Source organism: Pan paniscus, chromosome 13 (assembly GCF_029289425.2).
Source record: "Pan paniscus chromosome 13, NHGRI_mPanPan1-v2.0_pri, whole genome shotgun sequence".
NCBI lineage: Eukaryota > Metazoa > Chordata > Mammalia > Primates > Hominidae > Pan > Pan paniscus.
This window is the reverse complement of record NC_073262.2, coordinates 103,309,351-103,335,780: the sequence shown is the minus strand read 5'-3', so window position 1 is coordinate 103,335,780 and position 26,430 is coordinate 103,309,351. Positions and strand designations below refer to the sequence as shown.

The window sequence follows — 26,430 nt, the reverse complement described above, 5'->3', positions numbered from 1 at the left end:
TATAAAGACACATGCAAATGTATGTTTATTGTGGCACTATTTACAATAGCAAAGACTTGGAACCAACCCAAATGTCCAACAATGATAGACTGGATTAAGAAAACGTGGCACATATACACCATGGAATACTATGCAGCCATAAAAAAGGATGAGTTCATGTCCTTTGCAGGGACGTGGATGAAACTGGAAACCATCATTCTCAGCAAACTATCGCAAGGACAAAAAACCAAACACCGCATGTTCTCACTCATAGGTGGGAATTGAACAATGAGAACACTTGGACACAGGAAGGGGAACATCACACACCAGGGACTTTTGTGGGGTGGGAGGAGGGGGGAGGGATAGCATTAGGAGCTATACCTAATGCTAAATGACGAGTTAATGGGTGCAGCACACCAACATGGCAGATGTATACATATGTAACAAACCTGCACATTGTGCACATGTACCCTAAAACTTAAAGTATAATAATAATAAAATAAAAAAATGTGTTTTATGTATTCACATATTTATATACACCCTAATAATCCTTAAAATTACAAGGAAGTCTATTAAAATTATAATAGCATGTTAAGAAATATTATCTAAAACTTGGAAAAATAGACAAGATTCACTGAATGGCCTTTCAATGCATTTTGGAACACAGTCTAGCAAGTCCATTCCATGGTTATCTCATTCTCTAAGGGAATGTTCCTTTGTTGAACTTATTTACTATTGATTGGGGGCTAGACTCTGTGAAGCTACATAAGAACATGTAGATTTTCTTTTCCAGTAAAGAATCAAATTATTTCTGTCCTGTAGGAAGGCAACCTCAAAGGTTACAGTTTTATTACCTGTAAGATATTAACCGGTTTTTTACCTAAACTAGCAACCTTCGTCATTGTGCTGGCATGCCTATATGCTCAGTCTCTCAAATTCACTTTCATCCAGTTTTATCATTTTGCTGGTTCCCTCATTGTCGAGTTAAATAAATCTTTGACATTTGCTTACTTAAGATTTGTATGAGAATCAAGTTTTTAATACAGTATTTAAAAAATACTTTGGCAATGGCCATATATAGCTGGTAGGTTTACAGGATATTTTGATTTTCTTTTTATATTCTTCTGTATTTGTCGAATGTCCATTAAAGGACATGTTTTACTTTTATAAAAAGAAAGCACAAAAATGTCTGTATGTATATACACATGCATTCTATATTAATTTCTCGGGCTGTACTTTCCCTAACTCTATACCCAGTAACGGGCCAACCTCCCAAAGATGCATAAAGACACCTTTGCCGTTGACCAGGCAGACCCTGAATCCACAGGACATAGAGAGAAAGGTGCTCCCTGAACACTGATCTGGATAAGCATTGCTGGGTCAGTGCAGAGGCGTCCATTTCCCCAGTCTGCCGAGCTGGCCTAAAGCTGAGGACCTCTTAGTGGGAGCTGAGGACATGTGCCTGAAGAGGCAACCCCTTGACTGATGGAAATTGGAGTCTGAGTTCCATGTGGGGGACTGGGAAGCACAGCAAGGTCTGAAATGGGAGACCCAGGGGAGGGCAGAGAGGACCAAAGGAGGAAGGGGGTCTACAAAGGAGGAAAGGGGTCTACAGTGTGGGAAACAGCCTGGACGCAACAGCCGGGGGAGGAGGCCTGCTCTGGCCCCAGTGGCCCTTCTAAGCAGGAAAGGCAGCTGGCCAGACCTCTTCTGTGTTGTTCACTCTGATATTATCCTTTATCTTCCCCTCCCAACCTCACCTCCTTTCTAACCCCAAAGCCATGCAGCTAATATGACTAAGATTGCTGGGCGTTTGCTTGGAAATGCAAATGAGAATTTCTGGTAGTTTCCTAGTTTCCTTGATCTCCTTTGTCAAGTTTATTGAGGGGAAAGGACTCTCGGTTAAAAAAAAAAAAAAAAAGAAAATCCAGATTTTGAACACCAGCTCTCTTTAATGCCAACTTCCTGAGGAGCTGCCCAGCTCTGTAACAACCTGGAACAGAGGCGCCATCACAGACTTGGCTCTGACGGGCGGCACAGCAAGAAGCCTTGCTCGCATGTGGGACGTGCCCGTTCTGGCCTGGAGAGAGGGCCCGGAGACACCACCTCGCCACCGCCACCTGATTACTCATTGTCACCAATGAGATGACAAGAACTGATGACGCATTTCCCTTTTGCTGCACTCTGACACGTCAGAGACCACAGCAGAGAAAAAGCTGCTTTTGTAAAACTGGAACATGAACTACGCGGACGCCCCAGAGGAGGTCTCTGCTGCCCTCTGTTGCTGGCTTCTTAGTAACCCTGACCATTTTTAAGAATACAGTATTTGGTTTCAGTAACTTTATTATATGAAAAGTATGCTCGGAGGAAAAAATGTGTCAAATTTAATCAGTCGTGGGTACTATCAACATTTTAAATTGTTGCCAATCTAATAGAGGAAAATGGTATCTCATTGCTGTTTTAATTTTCATTTTAAAAATTCTAAGTGAGGCTCAAAATAGTTTATTTTTCCAGTTTCCTGCCAGTGGGTACACTTTTCTTTTTTTGTTTTTTTAATCTTTTTTTATTGATTTAGAAAAGTTTTTGCTGTAAATGCGTTTCTTTTTATACTAATGCTTTTCTCTGTTATATAGTCAAATTTATCAGTCTTTTCTTTATGACTTCCGGCTTTCATGTTCCTTAGGCTATGGATTTTTTTAAATGCATGCATATATTTAGTATAGTTTTTAATATTTAAAACTTTAATCAATCTGGAATTTATTTTTATTGTAAAGTGGGAAATAGAAGTACAGCTTTATGTTTCTTTGTTTTTAAAATGGCTTGCAAGTTGTACCAATATTCTTTCTTAAATGCTCCATTTTATGGCTTACTTGAAGTGCATTTTTGCTTCTAATGAGACCTGACTTTCTGGCCTATTTCAGGACTTTACATTGTTCTGTTGGTCTGTTTTTCTCCTCCTGTATCAGTACCTATAATGTGTAACTACTAGACATGTATTAATGTAATAGAATACATTTCAATATTATATAGGGCTAGTTTCCCCTCTTGACTATTCTTATTATACATTTTTTATCTTTCTAGATAAACTTTAAAATCAAGTTTTCAAAAGACACTGTTGATGTTTTGATTGGGAATGTGTTATATTTAATTTATAAGAGAAAATTGATATTGTTATATTTTGTGTCCTTGTAGCTAAGGCTTATGTCTTTCCCTTTTTAAATTTGTCTTTTTTTTAAGTTCACCAATAGATTTTAAAAGTTCTTTTCATGTTGGCCCTGCACATATTTTTGTTGATTTTATCCCTAGAGTTATTTTTTGGTTGTTACTGTAAATGGGAAGTGTTATTCCATTGTATTTTCTGATTATTGCTTGAATACAGCATTTCCACAGCTGATCCTTTCCTAAAAGCTGACACTATGACAGCAGTTGGAAATTAAAAAGGAAAGCCATGGCAAAAGACAGTCACAGCTCCACTTGGCTGTTCTGTTCTTTCAGAAAACGTAGTGACCTCGTATGAGTACATCCCCTGAGGTAGGGTCAAAAGAAAGTCTGTTAGGACACCTAAGAGTTTCTTGGAGATGTCAGGATATCCACCGGGGTTCTGAAGTAAAGATGCTGTCATTATTTTAATATAAATGATCAATTATGAAGATATAGTTGATTGGTATAAAACCATTTTTAAAATCTATATTGCTGCATAGTCTTCAGACTTTTATTTTCATTGCCGTGGGGAAGTTTGTATGAATTAGAGGAGCTCCATGGTTTTCATCCTATAAGGGACTTCAGAAAAATAGCATGAAAGCAAAACTGTGGGAGGGTCAACACACGGTGCTCCTTTATTTGGTTTGAGGTGTAAGTTAATAAATCACCTTCCGATAAGCTGCTGACAGAATTTATTTGCACCGACTGTAGTAGGGCCACCTCCTCCATATAGACACTGAAGTCCACAATGGTGTTTGTACCATCTTTGAAAAGGACTCTCATTCCAGCATTCATAACCGCCAGGGCATTTTGCTGATGTGAGGCCTGTCGGAAAGCTGAAGCAAACTCTCACTGGAATACAACAAGAACGACTTCTTTTTTTCTTCTTCGAGACGGAGTCTCGTTCTGTTGCCCACGCTGGAGGCTGGAGTGTAGTGGCGTGATCTTGGCTCACTGCAACCTCCACCTCCCTGGTTCAAGCAAATTCTCCTGCCTCAGCCTCCCCAGTAGCTGGGACTACAGGCATGTGCCACCATGCTCAGCTAATTTTTTGTATTTTTAGTAGAGATGAGGTTTCACCATGTTGGCCAGGCTGGTCTCGAACTCCTTACCTCAGGTGATCCGCCTGCCTCGGCCTCCCAAAATGCTGGGATTACAGGTGTGAGCCACCACGCCCAGCTGACTTTTTGTTTTAATAAATTTCAAACCTACAGAAAAGTCTCAAGGATAGTACAATAAGTAATAATACCTATATACCCTTCACCTAGATTCACTGATCACCAGCAGTTAATATTATGCCACATACACTCACTCTTGCTGTAGCTAACCCCGGCTACCCCCGTCAGATGGTTTTAGCTGAATCACGTAAGAGTTAACTATTGACATCATAACACTTCATCCTTAAATATTGCCTCATGTAACTCCTAAAATACGAGGGCTTTCTCCTACGTAACCTTACCATCATTGTCAGGATAATGAGACTTATTAATGAGTATTGAAACAATAGTGTTGTTTAACATACAGTTCATATTTGAATTTTTCCAATTACACAAATACTGCATTTACGATCTCCCCCATGGGAGCGGTGAAGATGTCATCTTCTTAACTCTCTTGACTCCTTTACTCTAGGAAAGCTCTCCAGCCTTTTTTGTTGTTCATGACACTGACATTTTGGAGAGTCAGACTAGTTGTTTTGCAGCTTGCTGCTCAATTTGGGTTTATCTGATTCTTTTTTCATAAATTGATTTAGGTTAAACCTAGGGGGTGGCAAGAATGCTCAATGGGTGATAGGGGACAGGACCTGCTGCTTTGTTTTCTTCAACTTCCCACCCGCCCCCACTCCTGGCTGCAGACACCCTCCTGGAAACTCATGAACGTGTCATAGGCACCATTCTCACAATATCATCTGCCTTCTCATTTGGCAAATGTTTCTGAAGTCCTAGCATTCCTAAAATTAACCAGCACAGACTCTGCATATTGGGTTCTGTTGGTCAGGAGCAAGTTATCAGTAGTAAATCTTTGTTTAATTTTATTCTTCTAATTTATTCCACCATGTCTCTAAATTATAGCTGGGGCAGGGGGACACCTAGCAATATTTCTGGTTAATAGTGGCAATCGTCACTATTTATCTGTCCTTGGTGCTCATGTGCCACTCGGTAGACTGTCAATCAATATCGAATTAGTGAATGATAGTGGGGGAAGGTGTCAACAAAATGAGTGTGCTGCTCTTCTCTGTTCTGGCAATAGCCATCGCTTTTCATTTATTGGTTGAACTGATCTGGAGCTGAAGAAGAGATTCAATAGTACCATCCACATTTGTTCAAGTTTTCGGTTGGCAAGCAGGTATTGCCATTAAACAAAGAGCAAGTCAAAGCCACATTTTGCCCATCAATGAATACACGAACAGCTCATATTGGACCAGAATCTTAGTATGATCACAACTCATTTGGTTTCCTGTACATTTCTCTGAAGTTCTTATTAGTTTTAAGAAAACATTAATCTTGGGCAGTAAAGCCAAAATAAAATATTTTATAGACCGGGCACAGTGGCTCATGCCTGTAATCCCAGCACTTTGGGAGGCCGAGGCGGGTGGATCACGAGGTCAGGAGATCAAGACCATCCTGGCTAAAGTAGTGAAACCCCCTCTCTACTAAACATACAAAAAATCAGCCAGGCATGGTGGCACATGCCTGTAGTCCCAGCTGCTCGAGAGGCTGAGGCAGGAGAATCGCTTGAACACGGGAGGCAGAGGTTGCAGTGAACCCAGATCGCGTCACTGCACTCCAGCTTGGGTGATAGAGCGAGACTCTGTTTCAAAAAAAAAAAAAAAAAGATTTTATAAATAATTCTTTATTCCACTTAACTTCTCTGAGGCTGATGGTGGGTTTTGGTCATGGTTCTGCCACCCATTCACTGTGCAACTTTGTTGAAATAATTAAACATATTTGGGCCCCAATCTCCTCATCTGTACAATAAGGTTATTTATTTCTTTCAAGTATATGACTTGTCATTCCAGGGATCCTAGGTTTTTAGAGCTTTTGAAGAAGAAGGATAAGAGAACGATGCAATGTCCTGAAATTCTCTAATGACACAGATTGACATCTAATCTGTTATTGTTTGCACCTAGGCATGTATACAATATTTGCTACAAATTCTACTTTTTATTATGCTGTATTCAATCCAAGATAAAAATAAAGCAATAAAAGCAAACAGATGAAAGTGAACATTTTAAACTTTATAATCTCATATCTTTCTAGAGAGAGGAATAAAAAACAAACTAGGACTTGTTCTGGTTTAAGGCTTGCATTGGTTGCTCCTGCAAGAAAATGACCATTTAAAGGAATTTGCTGTATTTCTTCCACTAGGAAGGAAAAAAAATTTCATTTAAAGATATTATATACTATTGAAACTACTATTATTAAATTTAGGATTTCTTATTCTGAAAATACATGCTAAAATTAAAATTAAATTGAAAAATAGCCACACATAATATCGTGACTATCCCAGATTCTGGTTGTATCCAGATGTATCTGGGAGCCCTGTCTTGGGAAAACAGTCTCCTACCTGTGCTAATGGAGCAGAACTCCGCCAGTTTATGGGGAACATTCTGTCAAGATTACAGTGTGCAACTTACAGGGAAGAATGGTGGGAATCAGTGGGTAAATGTGGTGACAGTGACAGACAGAGGGGTGTGTTGTGGGGAGAGAGATTGTGAGTGATTTTGAAGAGTTGAAATGTCTGGAGAGTGATGGTGATAAAAGCGGATATATTACTCATGAGAATAGTGACATTGGCTGATGAAATACAAATGCCAGCAGTAACATCAATAAATGAAACAACCTTAAAGTCCAGTGATTATTTTAAACCCAAATCCTAAAACATAGCCACACAAATAAATGTTACTCTCTTTGAAATGGCCAGCTTGGGAGAGATTATACATTTGTCTCAATAGTGCTGTCATGACATTGTGGGAACTCTGGGGGATATTCTTTCAGAGTCTGTAGTCTCAGGGGTGATAAATCTTTATCCTTTGAAGGTGAGTTTGGTTTTTGGTAAGAGGTCAAAGACATTCAGAAACCAGTTTGACGTGTAAGGCAGTGGGTCAAATTGGCCATCACACTCTTTGGTCAAAAGTCTAGTGAAAAAGAGACTGATTTTTTCTCATGTAGTTTGTAAACCAAGAAGTGTTCTGTTCTGTCTTTTGTTTCACCATGTAGAGTCACTTCCTCAGGCTGGTCCTACTAGAACTTTCCTTTCAAATCAATGTACCTGACAAGGTCTGTATTATTCAATGGGCCCTTGGCACTATGAAGGGTATCTTGTGATTCTCATGAATCCCCTTCAGTGGATTTCACTGTAGTTATACATTTCCCCATAAAAGTTACTTATGAAATTGCGAGATAATAAAAAATACATATAGTGGTCCCTGACCTCAGTTCTTGAGCTCCTAAAACCCTGGTAGGTAGGGGCACTAGAAGAATCTTTGGTTTTAACATTTGGTCTTTGATCTCCAGGCCTGACACAGAGCTCCTAAGACCTTTGTAATTTCCTCAGTGACAGGTACATCTGACACAGAGCTCCTAATCCCTTGGAATTTTCTGGGCGACAGCAGCATCTTCTATCCTAATGAGGTGGTGGTTGGTGGGCTCCTGGTTAGCCTGAGAATGGGAGCTGGTTGCCAAGGGAATCAACCTTGCAGTTAGAGAGTTGGAACTTTTAGCCCACCCCCGATGCAGAGAGGAGAGAGGCTGAAAGTTGAGTGGCTCACTAAAGACCAATGATGTAATCAATCATGCCTACGAAATTAAGCTTCCATAAAAACCCAGAAGGTCAAGGTTCAGATGAGTGGATAGCTGAATGCATGGAGGTTCCTGCAGGGTGGCGTGCCCAGGGAGGGCATGGAAGCCCCACACCCCTTCCCACATCCCTTCCTCTATACATCTTTTCCATCTGGCTGTTAACCTGTATCCTTTGTAATATCCTGTATAATAAATGGGTAACTGTAGGTAGAGTGTTTCCCTGAGATCTGTGAGTCACTCTAGAACATTAACCAAACCTGAGAAAGGGGTCATGGGAGCCCCCAATTTCTATCCTATAGGTCAGAAGTTGCAGAGGCCTGGATTTGTGATTGGCATCTGAAAAGGAGGGCTGCCTTGTACGACTGAGCCCTCAACCTGTGGGGCCTGACACTGTCTCCAGGTAGGGAGTGTCAGAATTGAGTTAAATTAACTTGGTGTCCACTGGAGAACTGCTTGGTGTGTGAGGAAAAATCCCACACACATCTGACATCAGAAGTGTTCTGGGTTGAGTGGTGTGTGAGGGTAGAAAAAAGTATGCTTTTTCCTTCAGAGTACCAAAGTATAAATCTTTAAAAATGTAAATGATCTCTTTAGAACCTAAGCAAACAAGTCTGAGACAAAAAGGAAGCCATAAAGCTGTTAAAATAAAACTGCCTCTAAAATAAAACTCTATGCTTCATTACATTCTAGTCTTGCTTTATAACATTAATCAATTACAAGTGCTTTGTCTCTTGATAGTGACTAGATAAGAAGAAAGACAGATTGAGATGGTTTCACACATGCTTCCTGATCACTTAAAGTGTGTCATTTTCATCCACTATCCTGACGATGTCTGTGCTTCCAGTTCTATCCACAGCAAAATGAAAAGTTAGTATGGTAACCAATGATTTAAATGACAGGTTCATATTATTCCACAATTCTGCATTCAATACACTTATAAAACTGACATCAGCACTTCTGAGGGAATTCAGTAGCTCATGTTTTGAAGCAAGGTTGAGTACGCAATTGCCTACACCCAAAGCAGGAATGAGATCAGAAGTTGAAATTCTGCTAACAGTTGACTTCCTAAGGATGAAAATAAAAATTAATCAGCAACCTCAGGGCTTCTATTATGAACACTGAATTAAATAGAGAATGACATTTCTTTTCAGTCTCAGCAATTAGAATAAAAAGTGCCAGCATAAATGAGAGATTTTCTTGCAAATCTTAAAATGTTTTAGAGGAATCACTAATCCCTTTATTTATTGGCGAAACAGAACTGTGAAGACAAATCGTGAAAATCACTTCCATGCCACCCACTTCTAATTTCTGATTAGGAGAGGACTCCAGTGATTTACATATGAAGAATTTATTTTCCAACTCTGCATGTCTAGCTTGCTTGATAATAGGAAATAGTTAAGGAGAGTAACCCCAGGTGCTTGCAGCTGGTGGTGGGTGGGTGGGGTTAGTAGAGTATATCTGGGAAGAAAGGGAGCAAGGGCTGTTTGGGGTGAGATGTGGAGGGGGAGGCAGGAGCTGAGCCAGAGAGGGTTTGAAAGAGGAGACTAGGCAGCATCCCAGAGACAGCGACATCTGCAGGGTGGGAAAACTTGATCTCCCAGCCAAGATATCACCACTAAAACCTACCCATGGCTGCAGTGCAGATTCAAGGAGCACAGAGGTGACAATATACCGAGAGATTCAGATGTAAGAGGGGGCAGAGGAGAGATGGCTTGTGGGCAACATACCCTGACAACCTTTGATCTGGGGAAGCTGCCTCCTGGAAAAGGCCATTGATGGGGATTTCATCATTGAAGAATTTACTTTGAGCAACAAATTGCAGCTAGAATGACTGAGATGAACCTCGCTGGTTAAAGGCCCTCCTATAAAGATAGAACTGTTGTAATCAGGCAGCCTAGAATGTGCATGTCACACGATCCAGAAGAGGCTAGCAGAAACACCAAGCCACAGTAATCAAAGAGGAGGGTGCAGACCGGACCATAGAAACAATCCAGTGATTCTTTCATACAGAGGCATTGAGGGTTAGCAAGGATAATGCTGCTGCTGTTATTTATAGTTGATAATTACATGTATATTTGTAGTCAATATTTTACAGCTATATATCATATATCATAATTGGAGTAATACAGAATTACACTGAAAGGTTGAGTTAATTGTGTGGTTCTCATTCATATTTGTTATCAGGTCAATTGTTCTCAATGAACCCATCAGTTATCTCTGTAAGTAACAAGTTAAAGAACCCCTTAGGGAGCTGTTAAAGATAGACATTTCTGGACTGGATAGATTCTCAACAGACAATTGCAGATATGAACCAGGTCATGGGTGGGTGGACCAGGAAGGCAGCACCTCCCCTCTGGCTCCCTATTCTGAAAACTTGGGCATTTAAGTGGCTTATCCACAAGGGTCTGAAATTAGGCAATCTAATACTTCAATCATGTGAAAAACACCAATGGATACAGCAGAAAGTGGTAGAAATCATGAATGATACAACCTTTCCTCACTAAACTACCCACACCCAGATAATTGGTGCAGAAAACCTACTGCCACGTTCCTGATCTATTGTCCAGCCAGGGTTCTCAGATGCTTCAAGAGAGCATGATGTGTCTGTGTGTTCTCTGGGACTTGGGGACCACATCAGCCAGGATGTCCCTCACCTAGGCCAGGCTGAGGCCAGGGTCAGCTCTGAAAGTGAGACACCTTCATTACTATTCTGTAAACCTGGGAAAGAAGAGGGTAAGTCGGAAAGGCCAGAGTAGGCGTATAATGCCACCACTCTCTTTCATAAAAGACCCCTTTTTAAATTATTAAATAACACATCTTCATTGTAGACTACCTTGTAAATATAGAAAAGTGAGGAAAAGAGAGTAAACATGATTCAGAATCCCTGAAAAGCAATCAGAACCATTACAGCCATGCTTTGCGCTCTGCCCTAAGGATCAAGAGAGATTTTCCTCATCAGGTGCTGGGTAGCTCCTCTCCCACCATCTCCCCTGCTCTCTGCTCCAGCAACAGGCACTGCCTCCAGTCTCCCGCACACTGTGTGTGCTGTTCCACCCTCCTTACCTGGTAACTCCCCCTTCCTTTCATCTCAGCTGAGAGAAGCCTTCCATAACTGTCCAATAAGTTTGGGTCACCCTATTACCTGCTCCTCTAACATCACATTCCACTCTTTCATAGCACTTGTCACAATTGCAGTTTTGCATTTCATTTATTTATTTCTTTGATACCTGTCTTACCCATCAGATTATAAGCTTCATGAGAGCAAAGTCCAGGCCTTTTTCTTTAAGTCATTGTATCCTCAGTGCTTAACACCATGCTTGTTTCCTTGTCTAACTTCACCAAGTCCTTCCCATCTTTATAGTTGAGCTTGAATTCCACACCTCTTTCACCGTACGTCCTTTGGCTCTCTTATCTCTATCATTTCCTACTAAATTTGTATCCAGTTCCATGTGATTGGCACTGAATCATTCTCTAGTTGAACCATAATCCTAAGTGACACTATAGGTATATGCTGACCTGCCTGCCTGCTTTTCTGCCTCCCTCAATTCATAAAACAAATCGGAGCACCTACTGTGTGTCAGGCATGTTCTAGGGGCTGAAAGCACAGACATGTTATCCACTGTCAGGAAGTCAACATTCTCTTAGGGGAAGACAGTCATAACCACACAATTGAATATGTCAGTTATAATTTCAGATACGATAAGTGCTATGAAGAACCAAAGCTGGGTAATAGGGTGATTGTGAGAACGGGTGCTTGCAAGCAACCCCTGGTAACTCATCATGGTGATTACAAAGCATTGCCGTACCAGCAGCTGTTGCTCAGGACCCTTGTTATGAAACTGAAAAGCCTCAACTAATGAATCTCTACCTTGTGAATTACTTTTCTTTACCTTTCCATCCCATTCTGTATTATGAGTTTGAAAAAAAGAAAATATAAATATGTTTTATATTTATAATTGCTTATGTTTACAGGAACATAATGGTTCAATAGGTAATATACAAATGTTTTTGGATTCTGTTTCATCAACAAATGTGAATTCACTCAGCAGAGGGAGCTCATGCTTTAATTTTGGGAAACTGGAGAGAAAAGGCTCTTGTAAACAGAAGCTGAAGTAGGCTTTGTGGCTCTCATTTTAAATAAGACTTGTTTACAGTACTTCTTGAAGCCGAGACCAGTTGCTTAAGAATGGTTTGATTTTCATTTGCATAAACAGATGCGACATTTTGGGGCAGAGTTTTCTTCAATAAGGTTCTGTTTTGCTTACCAAATAGACCAACTTAGACCAGGCATCCCAGCTCAGGAATCTAAGGATTCATCTAGAAAGAAGGTAACTGTCCATAAGTTACCTACGTCTCTATGGCTTTTCCTATTACACCCTGAACTCAGAACATACACTTATTTGACCTGTTTTAACATGACTGTGATTTGGCATTGAAAACTTACAAATAGAGGTTTTTGCCCTTTGAGATTATAAAACAGATATTTATTGAGAGTTCAAAGGATGTTCAAAGGATATTAACAACAAGGTGATTTAGGTTCAAAGGCAAAGACTGGGAGAATGAATCAATTTTTCAGATAAAGGGCCAGCACCATGAAGTTGACTCAGCGGTGTTGAAACCGCAGGTAAAATCAGCAACAGAAACCTACGGGGGGTGTGTGTATGTGTGTGTGTGAGTGTGTGTAAACTACAATTTTCCAGTTATTCAGAGAACTATAAAATGACTGAAAAGGCTGTTTTAGGTCAAAGTTTTTCTAGCATTATGCATGCTCTTATTGTGCATTTCTACAAGAAAAAAAGCAACATTTAAAAAACCTACTTTTTATTATCGAAGAGATTCGTTTGTAGAAAATACAGGGAAAAGTGTTGAGGAGCATAACAAACACAAGTTATTTTACTAGTGCTTGCAACTTTATATATACCTTCAAAATTAGTGTATGTAGCATTTAAGCGGGTATCTATTTTTGTCTTTTCCTTAAAAATCCCAGATTTTCCTCAATCAAAATTTAAAAGTCACTAAAACTGAGCTAATCCAAAAAAAGTCAATTTTGAATGCATTCCATAGATTGTGGAGAAATATTCCACTAATGATAAAGGAAAATATTTATGTCAAATACACTTATTGCATCACTCTGTAATTATTCCTTTATATAGCCACATTTCCCACAATACTATTAGTTCCTAGGGAAGAATTCATGTTTTTTTCGGGGGGATTGATTTACCAGCAGGTAACCCAGTGCCTGGTGCCTGGTAAAAGCCTAATTACCTATAAAATTAATAAACAAATGAGTATTTAAAAATAGTTTTATTCCACCTGTACTTTTCACCAAAAAATGTTGATCTAAAGAATTGAGTCCTAAATTTTGGGGAAAACACCCATGCCTCTCCTTGTTGGGTAGCTTTGAAACAATTGTTAAAATTGGTTCTTCTGAGTTAGAGAAGGGAAAACCGAAGGAATACCTGGCGAAGTTCTGTGGCCTGCGAAAACGGTGCTTGCTCTCATCTGCTGCTCTCATCTGCTACTGGAGGGAAGAAAAAGGCTAAGTACGCCCTGAATCGTGGAGGTAGTTAGAGACAGCTGAAAGACTTCTGGGTGAACAACAAACATTTTGTTGAGCCCCAGCTCTGTGTAGAAAATTGAATCTCAACAGAGGATGTACAGTCTTTACCAGGATTTTCTGAATCTAGCAGACATTCTAAAGATCCTATGTGGTTCAGCATTACAGTGTCAAATATGATTTCCTCCAGCCACATGATCTCATGATTTGCTTAGCGTCAAATAGCCTGAGCTTGCTTTACCAGAACTATCTGCAACATCAGGATCTTGTTACAGTAAATGAGAACGCACCTTCTTTTATGTTAATCACTATAAATAATTCCAAAATCCTTGCAAGATGGATAATAATTGGATGGAAAACTTCTTTGAATTTCATATCAGGCCCTAAAAGACAGAAGGATTATCATTGGTGGGAAATAAGTCAGCTAGATTTCATTTTGCAAATCACACTATGATTCAGAAGTGATAATTACAGATCCTAATAAAGTGAAATAAAACTATTACAATTGTGGCTTGTTTTCCTCCTCAGTAATTTCCCCTATATTGGAACTGAGTTTGATCCAAGCAGTAAATCATCTGTGGATTTTTTCACTCTAGAACCCAATAAAAAAACATCCATTTTATTATTTACTGACGTTTTAAAAGAATGGAAATTTTAGCCTCAGAAAATTTAATTGCATTCTAGAGTTGGAATGAGAGGCCAGATTGCTCTTTATGAGCCAGATGTATTAATTACATAACGAGTTGGGCACAGGGGGTGAATTTTAATCACCCAGGAATGTATTTTGATTTATGAGTAGATGCTGCAACTTACATCTCCTTTCGCTAATCTAGGTTTTCAGTATACAAAGTGAAAACGGGGTCCTCCTGCTTCCCCATGAACTAAGGTTTCCCATCATAACAGGAGGGTGCTGGGGTACCTAAGTTTCAGCCTCAGAAGATCTTTCTGGGTTCCTGGAGTGATCCAGGTAGTTATCTCCCCTTGGAAAGTCAGAGACCCCAAAAGAAAATGGGGTCTCAAATGGAGACCCCAAAAGAACATTCTCTGCCATTCTCTGCAGTAGACAAATGCAGACTTAATGCTGATGTCAATGACAAAACACACACTTTATTACAGCTCACAAACTGAACAAGAATGAATGAAACCCACCATGGATAACAAAACACATAGAATAGTTGCCTAATTGATTCATAATAGAATCCACTGCTTTGCATATTTATTTTTCCATCTCTTATAGCTTAAAAAGAACAAAATGGATTTTAATTAAATCTTGACTTATAAGAATCCTACATATCAGTGATGAGATGTCTAATGTCAAATTTCCAACTGAAGAAATAATTATTGACTAAGTTATGAATGAATATAGCGCCTTACTAGAGAATTAACTATGTGTGCATTTATTGTCAGGCAACCATGTAGGATTGAAAAACACAGAGTACACCAGGAGACCCAGGTTCTAACCATGGCCTGGCCACTAAGTAGCTAGGTGAGTTTAGGAAAATCCTGGAACCTCTCTAGGCCTGGCTTGCTTTATCTGGAAATTAGGTATTTGACTAGATGGTATAGAAAGTGCTTTTGGCTCTCGGAGGCCATTGAAGTATGGGCCACTGTGGCTCTTCGACCCCATTGAAGTGTGGAGTAAGGCTAACTATTGTTGAACAGCAGAAATACGGTAAAAACATAGAACATTAGATTAACTAAAGCTGATGGGGACCTTCCTCTCACAGGCCATTATTTTTTCCCAAGCAAGATTGAGGAGTCTCACAGCTACAGTTGAAAACTGGACTTTTCTCAATTAGCAGATGTAGTTAATGGGCAGAATTTCTTCAAAGTTTTCCTCTTCTCTATTTCTCTAAAACCAATGGCTGTGATAGCTGACAATAAAATGAAATGAACAAGTATAAAATAAATATTTATGAGGGCAATTTGCAAATAGTTGACCATGCTTAATTGGATAGCCTTTTTCTTTTTTTTCTTTTCTCTTCTTTTCTTTTTTAATGAGCTCTGTGCTTCCAGTTTTGATTCCATACAGGATCATCTATTAAGGTAATATCTTCTAAGTCTAAAATTGTTACTATTCCACAAGGTCTAATTAAATTTGCCACTATTTTTATAGTGCTCAACAAAGAATATGGCATTCAAGGAAAAGCCTTTGACTTCTGATCACTCCTTCACATTTATTACATGAGTAAATCTGAGAACCACTGATCTAGCTTTACAGAAGAAAAAAACAATGAGGCCCAAAGAGGGAAAGTGAGCTGGCCAAGGTGACACAAATGGTTAATGTGAATAGGACCATGAACCCAAGGGCACCAGGCTTCTTGGCCAGAGTCCTCTGAAACTGAAATAGTCCCACGCACCTGGAAGAAGAATGGTTTAAACAATTTCTGCAAGTTACTAATGAACAAGGGAAACATTTCTCAAGTAGGAATTGAATTGCTTAATTCATCTGAAATTAACTTTGATGATATCCCTGCAAAAATACTTTATGCAAAATTATTTTGTTCATTGTGGGAGCTATTGAGAGGGCAGATCTTTTGGTGGAATTTTCCAGTTTCATAGATGATTTCACTTTGAATGATTTCAACACTGAACAAAAATCATGGTGGAGAGGCTGCTGGAAATTGAGTAATAATTAAAGGCAGATTAGCTACGTGAGAATTGCCTTATCATAAGGTTCTGTAAATGTTGCTGTAAGTTATGTGATTTGCTGGAAAGATGACAGAGAGATGGGAGCCCCTGGGAATGGATTACAACTCTGATTAATGAAATAATGCATGTGTTCCTCTCATCAGGGGAGGCCAACGCTTCTCAAAGTGTAGTCTAGAGATACACAGAGGTCCCCATAAAACCTCCAGGGGCCCCAAAGTCAAAATTATTTTGTAATGAAAGACATTATTTGCCTTCATCCTTCTCATTCTCCCATGAGTGTACAGAACTTTACAAAGGGTGCTTAACGTGTGTCATCACAACTGGCTGAATGCACAAGCAGATAACACGATTCCAGCTGCCTTCTTTTAAGCCTGTATCACAGAGATTTACAAAAATGTAAGACAATGCCACTCCTCTCACTGGTTTTCCTGTGGAAAAATATAGTTACTTTTCATGAACAATGTTATTTACGCTAATGTGCAATGGGTTTACTCTTGTTACTTTTAAATAAATTAACGAATGAATAAATGTTTAAAATGCTTTTCCAGTTTTAATATCAAATACTACAAATGTCAATATTTAAAATCCACATAAACAAGGCTCTTTGGGGTCCTTAATAGTTTTAAGGGTGTAAGCAGCCTGAGACAAAAACGTTGAGAATCACTGTGTTAGGCATTTGTGACACAATGGTGAACGCAGCACTCAACAGTGCCCTCGTGGAGCTGGCTTGAGTTCACAACCTAGGGAGTAAATAGGCAGTCAACTGGGAATGGAAATAGCCTATAGGGGAAGGACAGAGTTCTGTGGGAGCACAGGGTGATCCTCTTGAATTGGAAGGACTGTTTCAGTGAAAGAAATGAAGAAGGCATTCCTTAATCATTGCTTTAGACTTCATCTCTTCCATCTCTTAAACATTCAGCCCCTGCCTTTTAATTTTATTCTCCCCCATCAACATTAATTTATTTATTTTAGTTTAGTTTAATTTAACTTAATTTTATTTTTTGAGACAAAGTCTGGCTTTATTGCCCGCTGGAGTGCAGTGGCACGATCTTGGTTCACTGCAACCTTGACCATCCCAGGCTCCAGAAATCCTCCCATCTCAGCCTCCTGAGTAGCTGGGACTACAGATGTGTGCCACTATGCCGGGCTAATTTTTGTACTTTTTGTAGAGATAGGATTTCACCATGTTTCCCAGGCTGGTCTCAAACTCCTGAGCTCTAGTGATCTGTCTGTCTCCGCCTCCCAAAGTGCTGGGATTACAGGTATGAACCACCATGCTTGGCTTACCAACAACATTTAAAACTACACAAGCTCCTTCCACTAATAAAGAAGGCCAAAACCCCAAACTTCATCCCCAGTTCCCCTCCATCTACTGCCCTTTCCATTGCCTCTCCCTCAGCAAAATTTGCAAAGATTTTGCAAAATTCTTTTTGCATCACAGACTTCATTTCTTTCCTTCTCTATCTTCAACACACTCCTACTGCTTTTGTGAAGATTAACAGCGACATCTGCATCAGTATTTTCAGTTCTCATCCCACTTGGTCTCTCAACACTTGCTGTATTTGACCAATCTCCTTCTCTTTTCTTGAGATGAAGTCTTACTCTGTTGCCCAGGCTGGAGTGCAGTGGCACGATCTTGGCTCACTGCAAACTCCACCTCCTGGGTTCAAGTGATTCTCCTGCCTCAGCCTCCCCAGTAGCTGGGACTATGGGACTACAGGCATGCACCACCATGCCCAGCTAATTTTTTGTATTTTTAGTAGAGAGGGGTTTCACCATGTTGGCCAGGCTGGTCTCGAACACCTGACCTGAGGTGACCCACCCGCCTTGGCCTCCCAAAGTGCTAGGATTACAGGTCTGAGCCACTGCGCCCGGACCTGACAAATCTCCTTCTTAAACACACTCTTCCACTGCTTCCGGAATACCCCAGTCTTCTGAATCTTGCACCCCCTTGCCACCCTCTCACTCTCAGTCCCTTGGGTCTACTTATTCTAATACCCATTCTTGAGCCTTTGAAATTCCACCGGCTTACACCCAGGGTCTCTTCTCAACTACACCCTCATCAGTACTCCTGGTTTTGATCTCAATGATCAAATGTAAATTTATACAACCCACCTTGACCTCTCCTCTGAGCTTTCAACTACCTACTTGATACTCCCCTTTGGATTTCTTAAAAGGATCTTAAACTGGTATGTGAAAGTCCAGATTCCTGATCTGTCCCCTGAAAGGTGGTTCTACTCCAGAATCCATAACTCAGCCTCTTACTATGTAAATGCTAAGTCTAGGAGTCACTCCTGACCCTCCTTCTTGTCACCCTTTCCTGGGCCACTGTGGTAACCATCTGTTACCCTGCATTCACTTGTGTTCCTCCCAATCTTTTCTCCATACAACAGCCAGAGGGATCTTTCACAGTAGTAAATATGATATGACTTTCCCCCATTCAAAGTCCTTTAATGGCTCCCCCTTACCCGTGCAAAAAATTCCTGCCCATCCAATCTGAATTAAAGTCCCACCTCCTGGCCTCCACCTCCCTTTCCAGCCTCCTACTATGGGGTGAATGTGGGTGTCATAGTCAACTCTCTAACATGACATGTCCTTATCATTTGGAATTGCTTGATTTCTTTTTAATTCCCACATTCTGCAAAGCCACAGACCAATGCACATGACTTTTACTTTGCCTAGAATTCCCTCTCCATGTCCCATTTATTCTCCTTCTTCACATCTTGATAACATGTGTTTATAATTGAAGTTTATCTCCAGCTTAACTCTTTGTGAAGCCTCCCTGAATGCTTACCGTGTCCTAACTCTTGCTCTCCGCTATACTCCCAGAGCCTGGGTCGCAAGTCCCATGTATAACCCTCTTCATGTTCTGCTGCTGGTGGTTACTGATAGGTCTGTCTGTCTCCTCATTGGCCTGTGAGCTCCTTAGGGGCAACTGGTTTGTCATTCCTGTATCCCAAGTGGCCAGCTCAGTGCCTGGCACTTGGAAGTCTCCTAAAAGAAGTTTGTGAAACAAATACGGGTGAGTCCAAGGAATGCCTGAGGGAAATATTAAGAAAATAAAAGAAAAGGGGGCAGTTAAATGCTGTCAATCTGTGCGGAGCTGCTCTGGGAGATAGGAAGGCTGTTACCGCCCTTACCTACTCATCACGCGCATCCTGGCTTTTCCTTCTGGCTTCATAAAGGTGCTTGTGTGGCAGAATGGACTGTGCGAAGGTCCCGCCCTGGACCAGAGGGAGAGGAGTTCCATGAGGTGAAATATAAGGGAAAAGGTGCGTCCACCTGGGGCCAAGTCTGGGATGAAAAATGGTTTTCATAGGTTCCTGAGGGTGACAGTTGTACAAAGGCCTCCTTGGGGGCAGAAGGTGGCAAAGGCACAGCTGCAGATGGGCTGATGAGACTGTTTATTCCCTCGCAGTTGGCATAAAAGCAGAAGTAAATCAAAAGAAAGAACATAACCGTTAGTTCAGATGGAAATAGCAAGTTCCTGGGTTGGGTCTACGGGCTGACATTCTTCTTTCTTATACGATTTGGTACAAATCATAAGGGAAAAAATTAATGTTTCAATTTTTCAGTAAAATCAAAGTCAAAGTTTGATGAGTGTCATGATTGTTAACAGCCTACTGTTGAGTTTCTCCTCTCTGGTGGGCCTGGACTGGGTACTGGGGACACAGGGGGCTGAGAGACAGCCCAGCCCTGCAATTGCATTCTGGCTGGAGAAGGCCGGGGGTGGGAGGAGCGGAAGGAAATTGGCAGCTGTTAAGTAGCTGCTCTGTACTGGCAGCTGGAGACAGATGAACTGCAAGGAGGGGTGGCAGGAGCTGAGCATCAAGGAGTGGTACAAACACAAGCTCCCCAGGAAGCCAGGGAGAAAAGGGCTGCAGAGGCTCCTCTGGGGGAGCTTGTTCTTAGTTACTTTTCTATTGGTGTCAGAAGCATCCAGCGTTGCTTCAAGGAGGCCATTCCTGGTATTGCCCTTAGTCCCTGGGTCACTGGGTCCTGTGGCCCCCTCTCACCATTCCCATCCCTCAGGAGCAAGGGAGGGAGGAGGGAGAGGACAGGGAATGGAACCAGCACAGAATCAGATGGGAAGCTGTTCCCTGGGTGTAGAAAGAAGTCAAGCAGATCCTCTTGGTGACACAGGGGAGGCTAGTAGGAGACTGGGGAGAGGCAGACAGGACTGTGGAAAGTCTTCAAAGCAGGCCTCAGATTTGAGACAGAATTCTGGGGCCTGGGAGAGTTACTCTGAGTTTCTGAACCAATATTTCTAGAAGATGAATTTGACTGTGGTATGTATAGTTCCCAATTCCAGGCCTGCTGACTGGTCGCATCCATGACCTGGGGAGGTTTGTAAAAATTCAGAGCTTGTCCTGAGCCATACTACAGGTGGTTCTAATCCAGTAAAATGGAGGGGAATCTCAGGCAAAAACATCTTGAAGAAGCTTCCTAAGCAATTCTGGGAAATTTGAGACCCTGCTATGAGTTAGGTTGCATGGGAGGTGTTGGAAGGAAGGTGACCAGATAGAGAATCTGTTGTAATAATTGCAGTGTAATTGAAGATGGTCTGGACTCAGGGAGTGCAAGTGCAGAGGACAAGGGACAGATGAGCCTGCAGACCGATACATGAGCCCAGCATCAAGCCTTGGCTCTAGGGGAGAAAAAGCAAAAGGGTACCAATAGCATTAATATGGAAGTCAGGAGAGAGTTGTTTAGTGGAGTAAGGTGAGGGTTATGATGAACTCAGAACCAGGTATGTAAGGGAAGGGTCAGAAAAGAGAGCAGAAGTAGAAATGGATTCAGAAAACATACGGAGGTGTCACCTGGAGTCTCAGGAATGGATGAGTCATTAGGTGAAGAAAGTGCATGCAGATAATTTAGCTACAAAGGAAACAGGGAGGATGAATGCAGAGAGCGAGTGGGAATGAAAGCAGCTGCATCTATGGGAAGGGCTGTCTCATAGATGAGGGACAGGTCTACCCAGGGTTAGCCCATATGTGGAAGTGGCAGGACAGCAGATCTCAGCTTAAAGTAAGAAATGGCTTCTAACAGATCTGCTGAGAACCTCCCAAGCCAGCTCTGACTGTCAGCTGGTACGGTTTACCAGTTCTATTGGGACTTCAGCATGATTAGTTGATGCGTTGCAGGGAGGTGAAGTAGGGAAAATAATAGCTGAAGAATGAGTAATGTTTAAATTAAGTACCATACTAGGTTTTTTTGTAATGTCATTTTTTATGCCTCTGAGAGATGAGGCCCCCATCCTGGAGTTTGTTCTTATTTACATTTCTATTGGTGTCAGAGGCATCAAATGTTGCTTCCAGGAGCCCATTCCCAGTATTGCCCTTTGGCCCTAGGTTGCTGGGCCCCCTGTCACCATGCCCATCTCCAAGGAGCAAGGAGACCCCAGGGTTAAGGGACATTCCACCAACAGCCTGTACCCCATCGCTGAGCCACAGGCTGTTGGCACTCATGGCCTCAGAATTTCCTTCCCAAAAGGCCCGAAATCTACTTCCACAGCCCACGTGGGCCTCTGCTGCAGTCTCTCCTCCCAGAGAGGACAGATACCCATCTAGAAGCTCACCCCTAGGCCTGAGCTGTGGCCAAGGGGCAGCTGTTTGGGGAATGGATGGAGCTTGGACAGGTGAGTTGGGTGTTCAATCTGTGATGCCAGCAATGTGGAACAGAACTGGGGTGGGAAGAGAAGAGAATGAGATGTCTTCTCCTTATATTCTTGCTTTGCGCTTGCAAATGCTGGGGGGAGGCCTGACCCTCCTGTAACTCCAGGCCGTGATATTTGATGTCCACTGGGTAAACAGTCTATACCAGTCTTTAAAGTCCCCCCTACCCTTTCAAATATAACTAGGAATCAAGCAAATTTGGATTCTAGAGGGAATTGTATTTCTGCTGTAATTACTGTACCATCCATAGGAATTTCTTTTTGTTTAAACTTTTTTTGCATATGATTATAAAATTAATGCATGTTCATGTAAAAACATCATGTAGAATTGCTGAAAAATCTACAGAAGGGAATAAAATTACTTCATATGAAGTAGAGATAACCACTATCAATGTTATGTGTATTTCCATCCACTCTTTATGATTGCTCTGTATATATGAGATTATACTATGCTTATACATTTTTTCTATAAATCTGGTATCAGAGTGCTCAATTTTTAAATTTTTTCACTTCAAACCATTTTTATTTTCAAATTCTTTAAATATTGCACAAAAGAGATTTTCCAAGATAGTATAAATTCCAATCACATGGTTATGCCATGAAATACTTAAGCAATCCCGTATTGTTGGACTTTTAGTTTATCTCTAATTTTTTTGTAATTATAAGTAACATTGTGACAAATATCTATGTATATAATAAATATTTGACTTACCTTCAATTACTCCCCCAGAGTAGATTCCTGGTGGTGAAATTGCTGGGTCAAAGAATGTATACACAGAAATTTTAAATTTCTTGGACATTTTCTAATTTCTACAGCTTTTGTGAGCCATCTCTTGCCGAAATTGGCTCTAAGGACAATTATGAACATCAGTTACCAGGAAAAACTGGCACTCAATAAGCAATTATTATGTGCAGTCACTGTACTTGGAACTTTCAGCACCTTATTTATGTCTATGATTTAGCCTTCCCAACAATTTCCTTGAAATATTATCCCAATTATACCAAGGAGGAAATTAAAATGGAGCTGGAAAGTTACAGAGCTAGGATTCAAGCTAGGTTCCATCTTGCCAAGGCTGGTGTCACCATGCTGGTGCCATGTTTGAATAATTACTATATCTTGCAGGCCCTGTATGTGGGGTCCTTTTCTCCCAGATAGACTTGGGTTTGCAGCGATTGGGGGAAAACGGAAGGAAAGGAATAGAAGGACTGAGAGAAAGATAATTGTTCTTAGAACTCCAAAAGCCTCTTGCACCAACACCCCAAGCCCCAATAGTCAGGGGTTCATCAAAATAGATCAAAGGGCTGCGCAGAGGCCAGACAGTATGTGGTCAGCATGATATTTTATGTTTTACAGACATGATATAATTTACACTTTATAGTCATAATCCCATTTTACAGATAAAGAAACAAAGGTTTAAAATAAAGTAAAGGTTTAAAACAAAGGTTTAAAGGTTTCCATGATAGTGGAATCAGAATTTGAGGCTATGCATTCTGATAATGGAGTTCATGGTCATAAAACAGGTAAAAGAGGGCAGAAAAAGAAAGACTTATACTTGCTTTGTTCTTAGGGCCTGCTTTTTTCTTGATCCAAGCAACATTTACCTTCCCCATTCATTTGGCAGCAAAATGAACTCTATAGAAGAAAACAAGAATGGAAAAATCAGAGAATCCTGGAGTTGTAAAATACCACTAGAGGTGATGATGATGATGATGATGATGGTGGTGGTGGTGGCAGCAGTGGTGGTGTGCTATGGTTCAGAGACTAGGGAGGAGCAGGGAGCAGGTTACCCCAGGGAGGACAGAAAACCCTGGTGCCCCTGGTGCCTCCTAAGTTAGAACAATATCCACTGAGTTGCCACCAAGTCACAGGGATTTGGCTCCACTGAAGAATTCTTCAGTGGAGAAGCTATGGCCCCTCCATTTATTTCAGTCTGGGAATCTAGCATTGGTCTTTTCTCCATGCTTATCTGACCCAGTGATCTAGCCAATAAAATAGATTCAAATAATCTTTAAAGCCACAGGGAAACTGGAAATGAAATACAATCATCCCTCAGTATCTGTGGGGGATTGGTTCCAGGACCACTCACAGACACCAAAATCTGCAGATGCTCAAGTGTCCTATATAAAATGGAATAGTATTTTCATGTAACCTACACACATCCTCCTGAATACTTTAAATAATCTCTAGATTCCTTTTACTACCTAATACAATGAAAATGTTATGTAAACAGTTGTTATACTGTATTATTTTACAGTTTTTTTTTTTTTGACAGAATCTTACTCTGTTGCCCAGGCTGGAGTGCAGTGGCATGATCACAGCCTACTGCAACCTCCGCCTCTCTGGCTGAAGCGATCCTCCCACCTCAGCCTCACAAGTAACTGGGACTACAGGTGCATGCCACCATGCCTGGCTATTTTTTTGTAGAGATGGGGTTTCGCCATGTTGCCCAGGCTACTCTCGAACTCCTGAGCTCAAGTGAACCACTTGCCAAGACCTCCCAAAAAGCTAGAATTACAGGCGTGAGCCACTGCACCTGGCCTTGTATGGTTATTGTTATTTTTTTCTTAAATATGTTTGATCTGTGGCTGGTTGAATCCAAGGATGTGGAACCCACAGATAAGAAGGGCTGACTGTATAGGTGATGATGGAAGGTACCAAATAATTTCAAATTATGAATGAATGAATTGAATTGAATTGAAAAATGATCAAATAAACAAATAGATCTCATTGTAATTTGTCTTACTTCTCCAGCTCAGGTAGTTAGTTGTCATAATATTTATAACTGCTATGCAGAATAATAATTATTTGACATCAATTATTCATGTCAATTTTGTTTACATGGCTCTCTAGTCTCTATTCTTTAACCTTTCTTTTAGACATACAGTCATGTGTTGCTTCAGGATAGGGATATGTTCAGAGAAATGTGTTAGGTGATTTTGTCATTGTGGGGTCATAGAATGTACTTATGCAAACTTACATGGTAGAGCCTACTACACAGCGAGGCTGGATGGTACAGCCTATTGTTCCTAGGCTGCAAACCTGTACAGCATGGTAGTATCCTGAATACTGTAGGCAATTGTAATGTGATGGTAAGTATTTGTGTTTAAACATAGAAAAGGCACAGTAAAAATACAGTATTATAATCTTATGGGACCACCATCATATATGCTGCCTGTCATTGGCCAAAACGTCTTATGGAGCCCATAGCTGTATTATTTGCATGTCCCCTTTGTTATTCTCTTTCTCACTTTTCCACATTCTTTTAACAATATAGGAATCTAAACATCTCTGGGTATATAATCTCTGCAGTTTATAATGTATCTTTTCAATAAAAAGTTTGTATTTTTAAAATTAATGATTCCATATAGTCTTTCTTAGCTACTTCCTATAGGGTTGTTTTTTTTTCAGTTAAGTATAATAAAAAAAATTTGGTCTTTGTCCCCAGTTGGTTCTTGGCACAGAGCTTTCAAAACACTTGGAATTTTCGGAGTTATAGGGGTGTCTTTTGTTATTCATGACAAGCCTCTGGATCACATCTGAGTTTATGCTAATGAGACATCTTAGGATAGGGCCCCTACGTGGATGGCCTCAGGATGACTCTGGTGAGCAGAGAGACCAAGTGATTGGAGGGTCTTCCACCCACCTGTCTCTGAGGGAACAGCGGGGATGGAGATAAAGCTCTATACAAACCCTTGAACAAGGAGATTTATGACCTTCTGGGTTGGTGAATGCATCCACATGCCAGGAGGCTGGTGCACCTCAACTCTACCGAGACAGGAGCTCCTACGCCCAGGACCCTTCTGGACCTTGCTTTATGTACCTTTCATAGTGCTATTCTTCTGTGTCCTTGACAATATCTTTATAATAAACCAGTAAATGTTAAGTAAAGTGTTTACCTGAGTTCTGTGAGCCATTCTAGCAAATTACCAAACCCAAGGAGGAGTTCGTGGGAACCTCCAATTTATAGCTGGTAGGTCAGAAATATAGGAGGCCCAGACTTGCGATTGGCATGTGATGTAGGGGATCTTGTGAGACTGAGCCCTTAATTTGTGGGAGCTGCCACTAACTCCTGGTAGATAGGGTCAGAATTGGATTAAACTGTAGGATACCAGCTGGTGTCTGGAGATTGGAGAATTTGTTGGTGTGGAAAAAAACCGCACACATCTGGTGTCAGAAGTATTTGTGTGAGAGTGTGGAGAAATTATGTGTTTTTCAGAGCGTGGGATGTGGAGGAAGTGGGCAGAGGAAGGTCTGAATCTAATGCTCTATGATTGCTACACATTGCTGAATGGCTACTGATTCCACGCAGCATAAAAGATGAAAATGTTCCTTCTCTCTTCCCCATCTACCATGAGTACTAATCAAAGATGGAAGCACATTCCAAGAGGACATAGGGATTTATTTCACAAAAATGTTTAACTTTGGTGGTGACTCAACAAAAAGTGCTGCTGAAATGGCAGCATGAGAAATAGACTGTTTTCCTATCAACAAAACAAGATGTAAGGAAGATGGCCTAATTCGTTTTCACTTGAAATATGCTATTTTATAAACTTCAGTTTCAAAAAGC

At 40.8% G+C, this 26,430-nt stretch overlaps 1 protein-coding gene across 1 annotated transcript in view; it reads right to left on the bottom strand.

The window, feature by feature from the left end:
• Positions 1-26,430, bottom strand: part of LOC117979316 (aldehyde oxidase 2-like) — a 127,881-nt gene that overhangs the window by 87,792 nt on the left and 13,659 nt on the right. Inside the window, 8 exon segments of the mRNA XM_063595089.1 lie at positions 1,233-1,294; positions 3,849-4,005; positions 11,043-11,091; positions 14,438-14,590; positions 19,370-19,671; positions 19,673-19,725; positions 22,575-22,616; positions 23,438-23,495. Coding sequence (XP_063451159.1) covers positions 1,233-1,294; positions 3,849-4,005; positions 11,043-11,091; positions 14,438-14,590; positions 19,370-19,671; positions 19,673-19,725; positions 22,575-22,616; positions 23,438-23,495 — 876 coding nt within the window.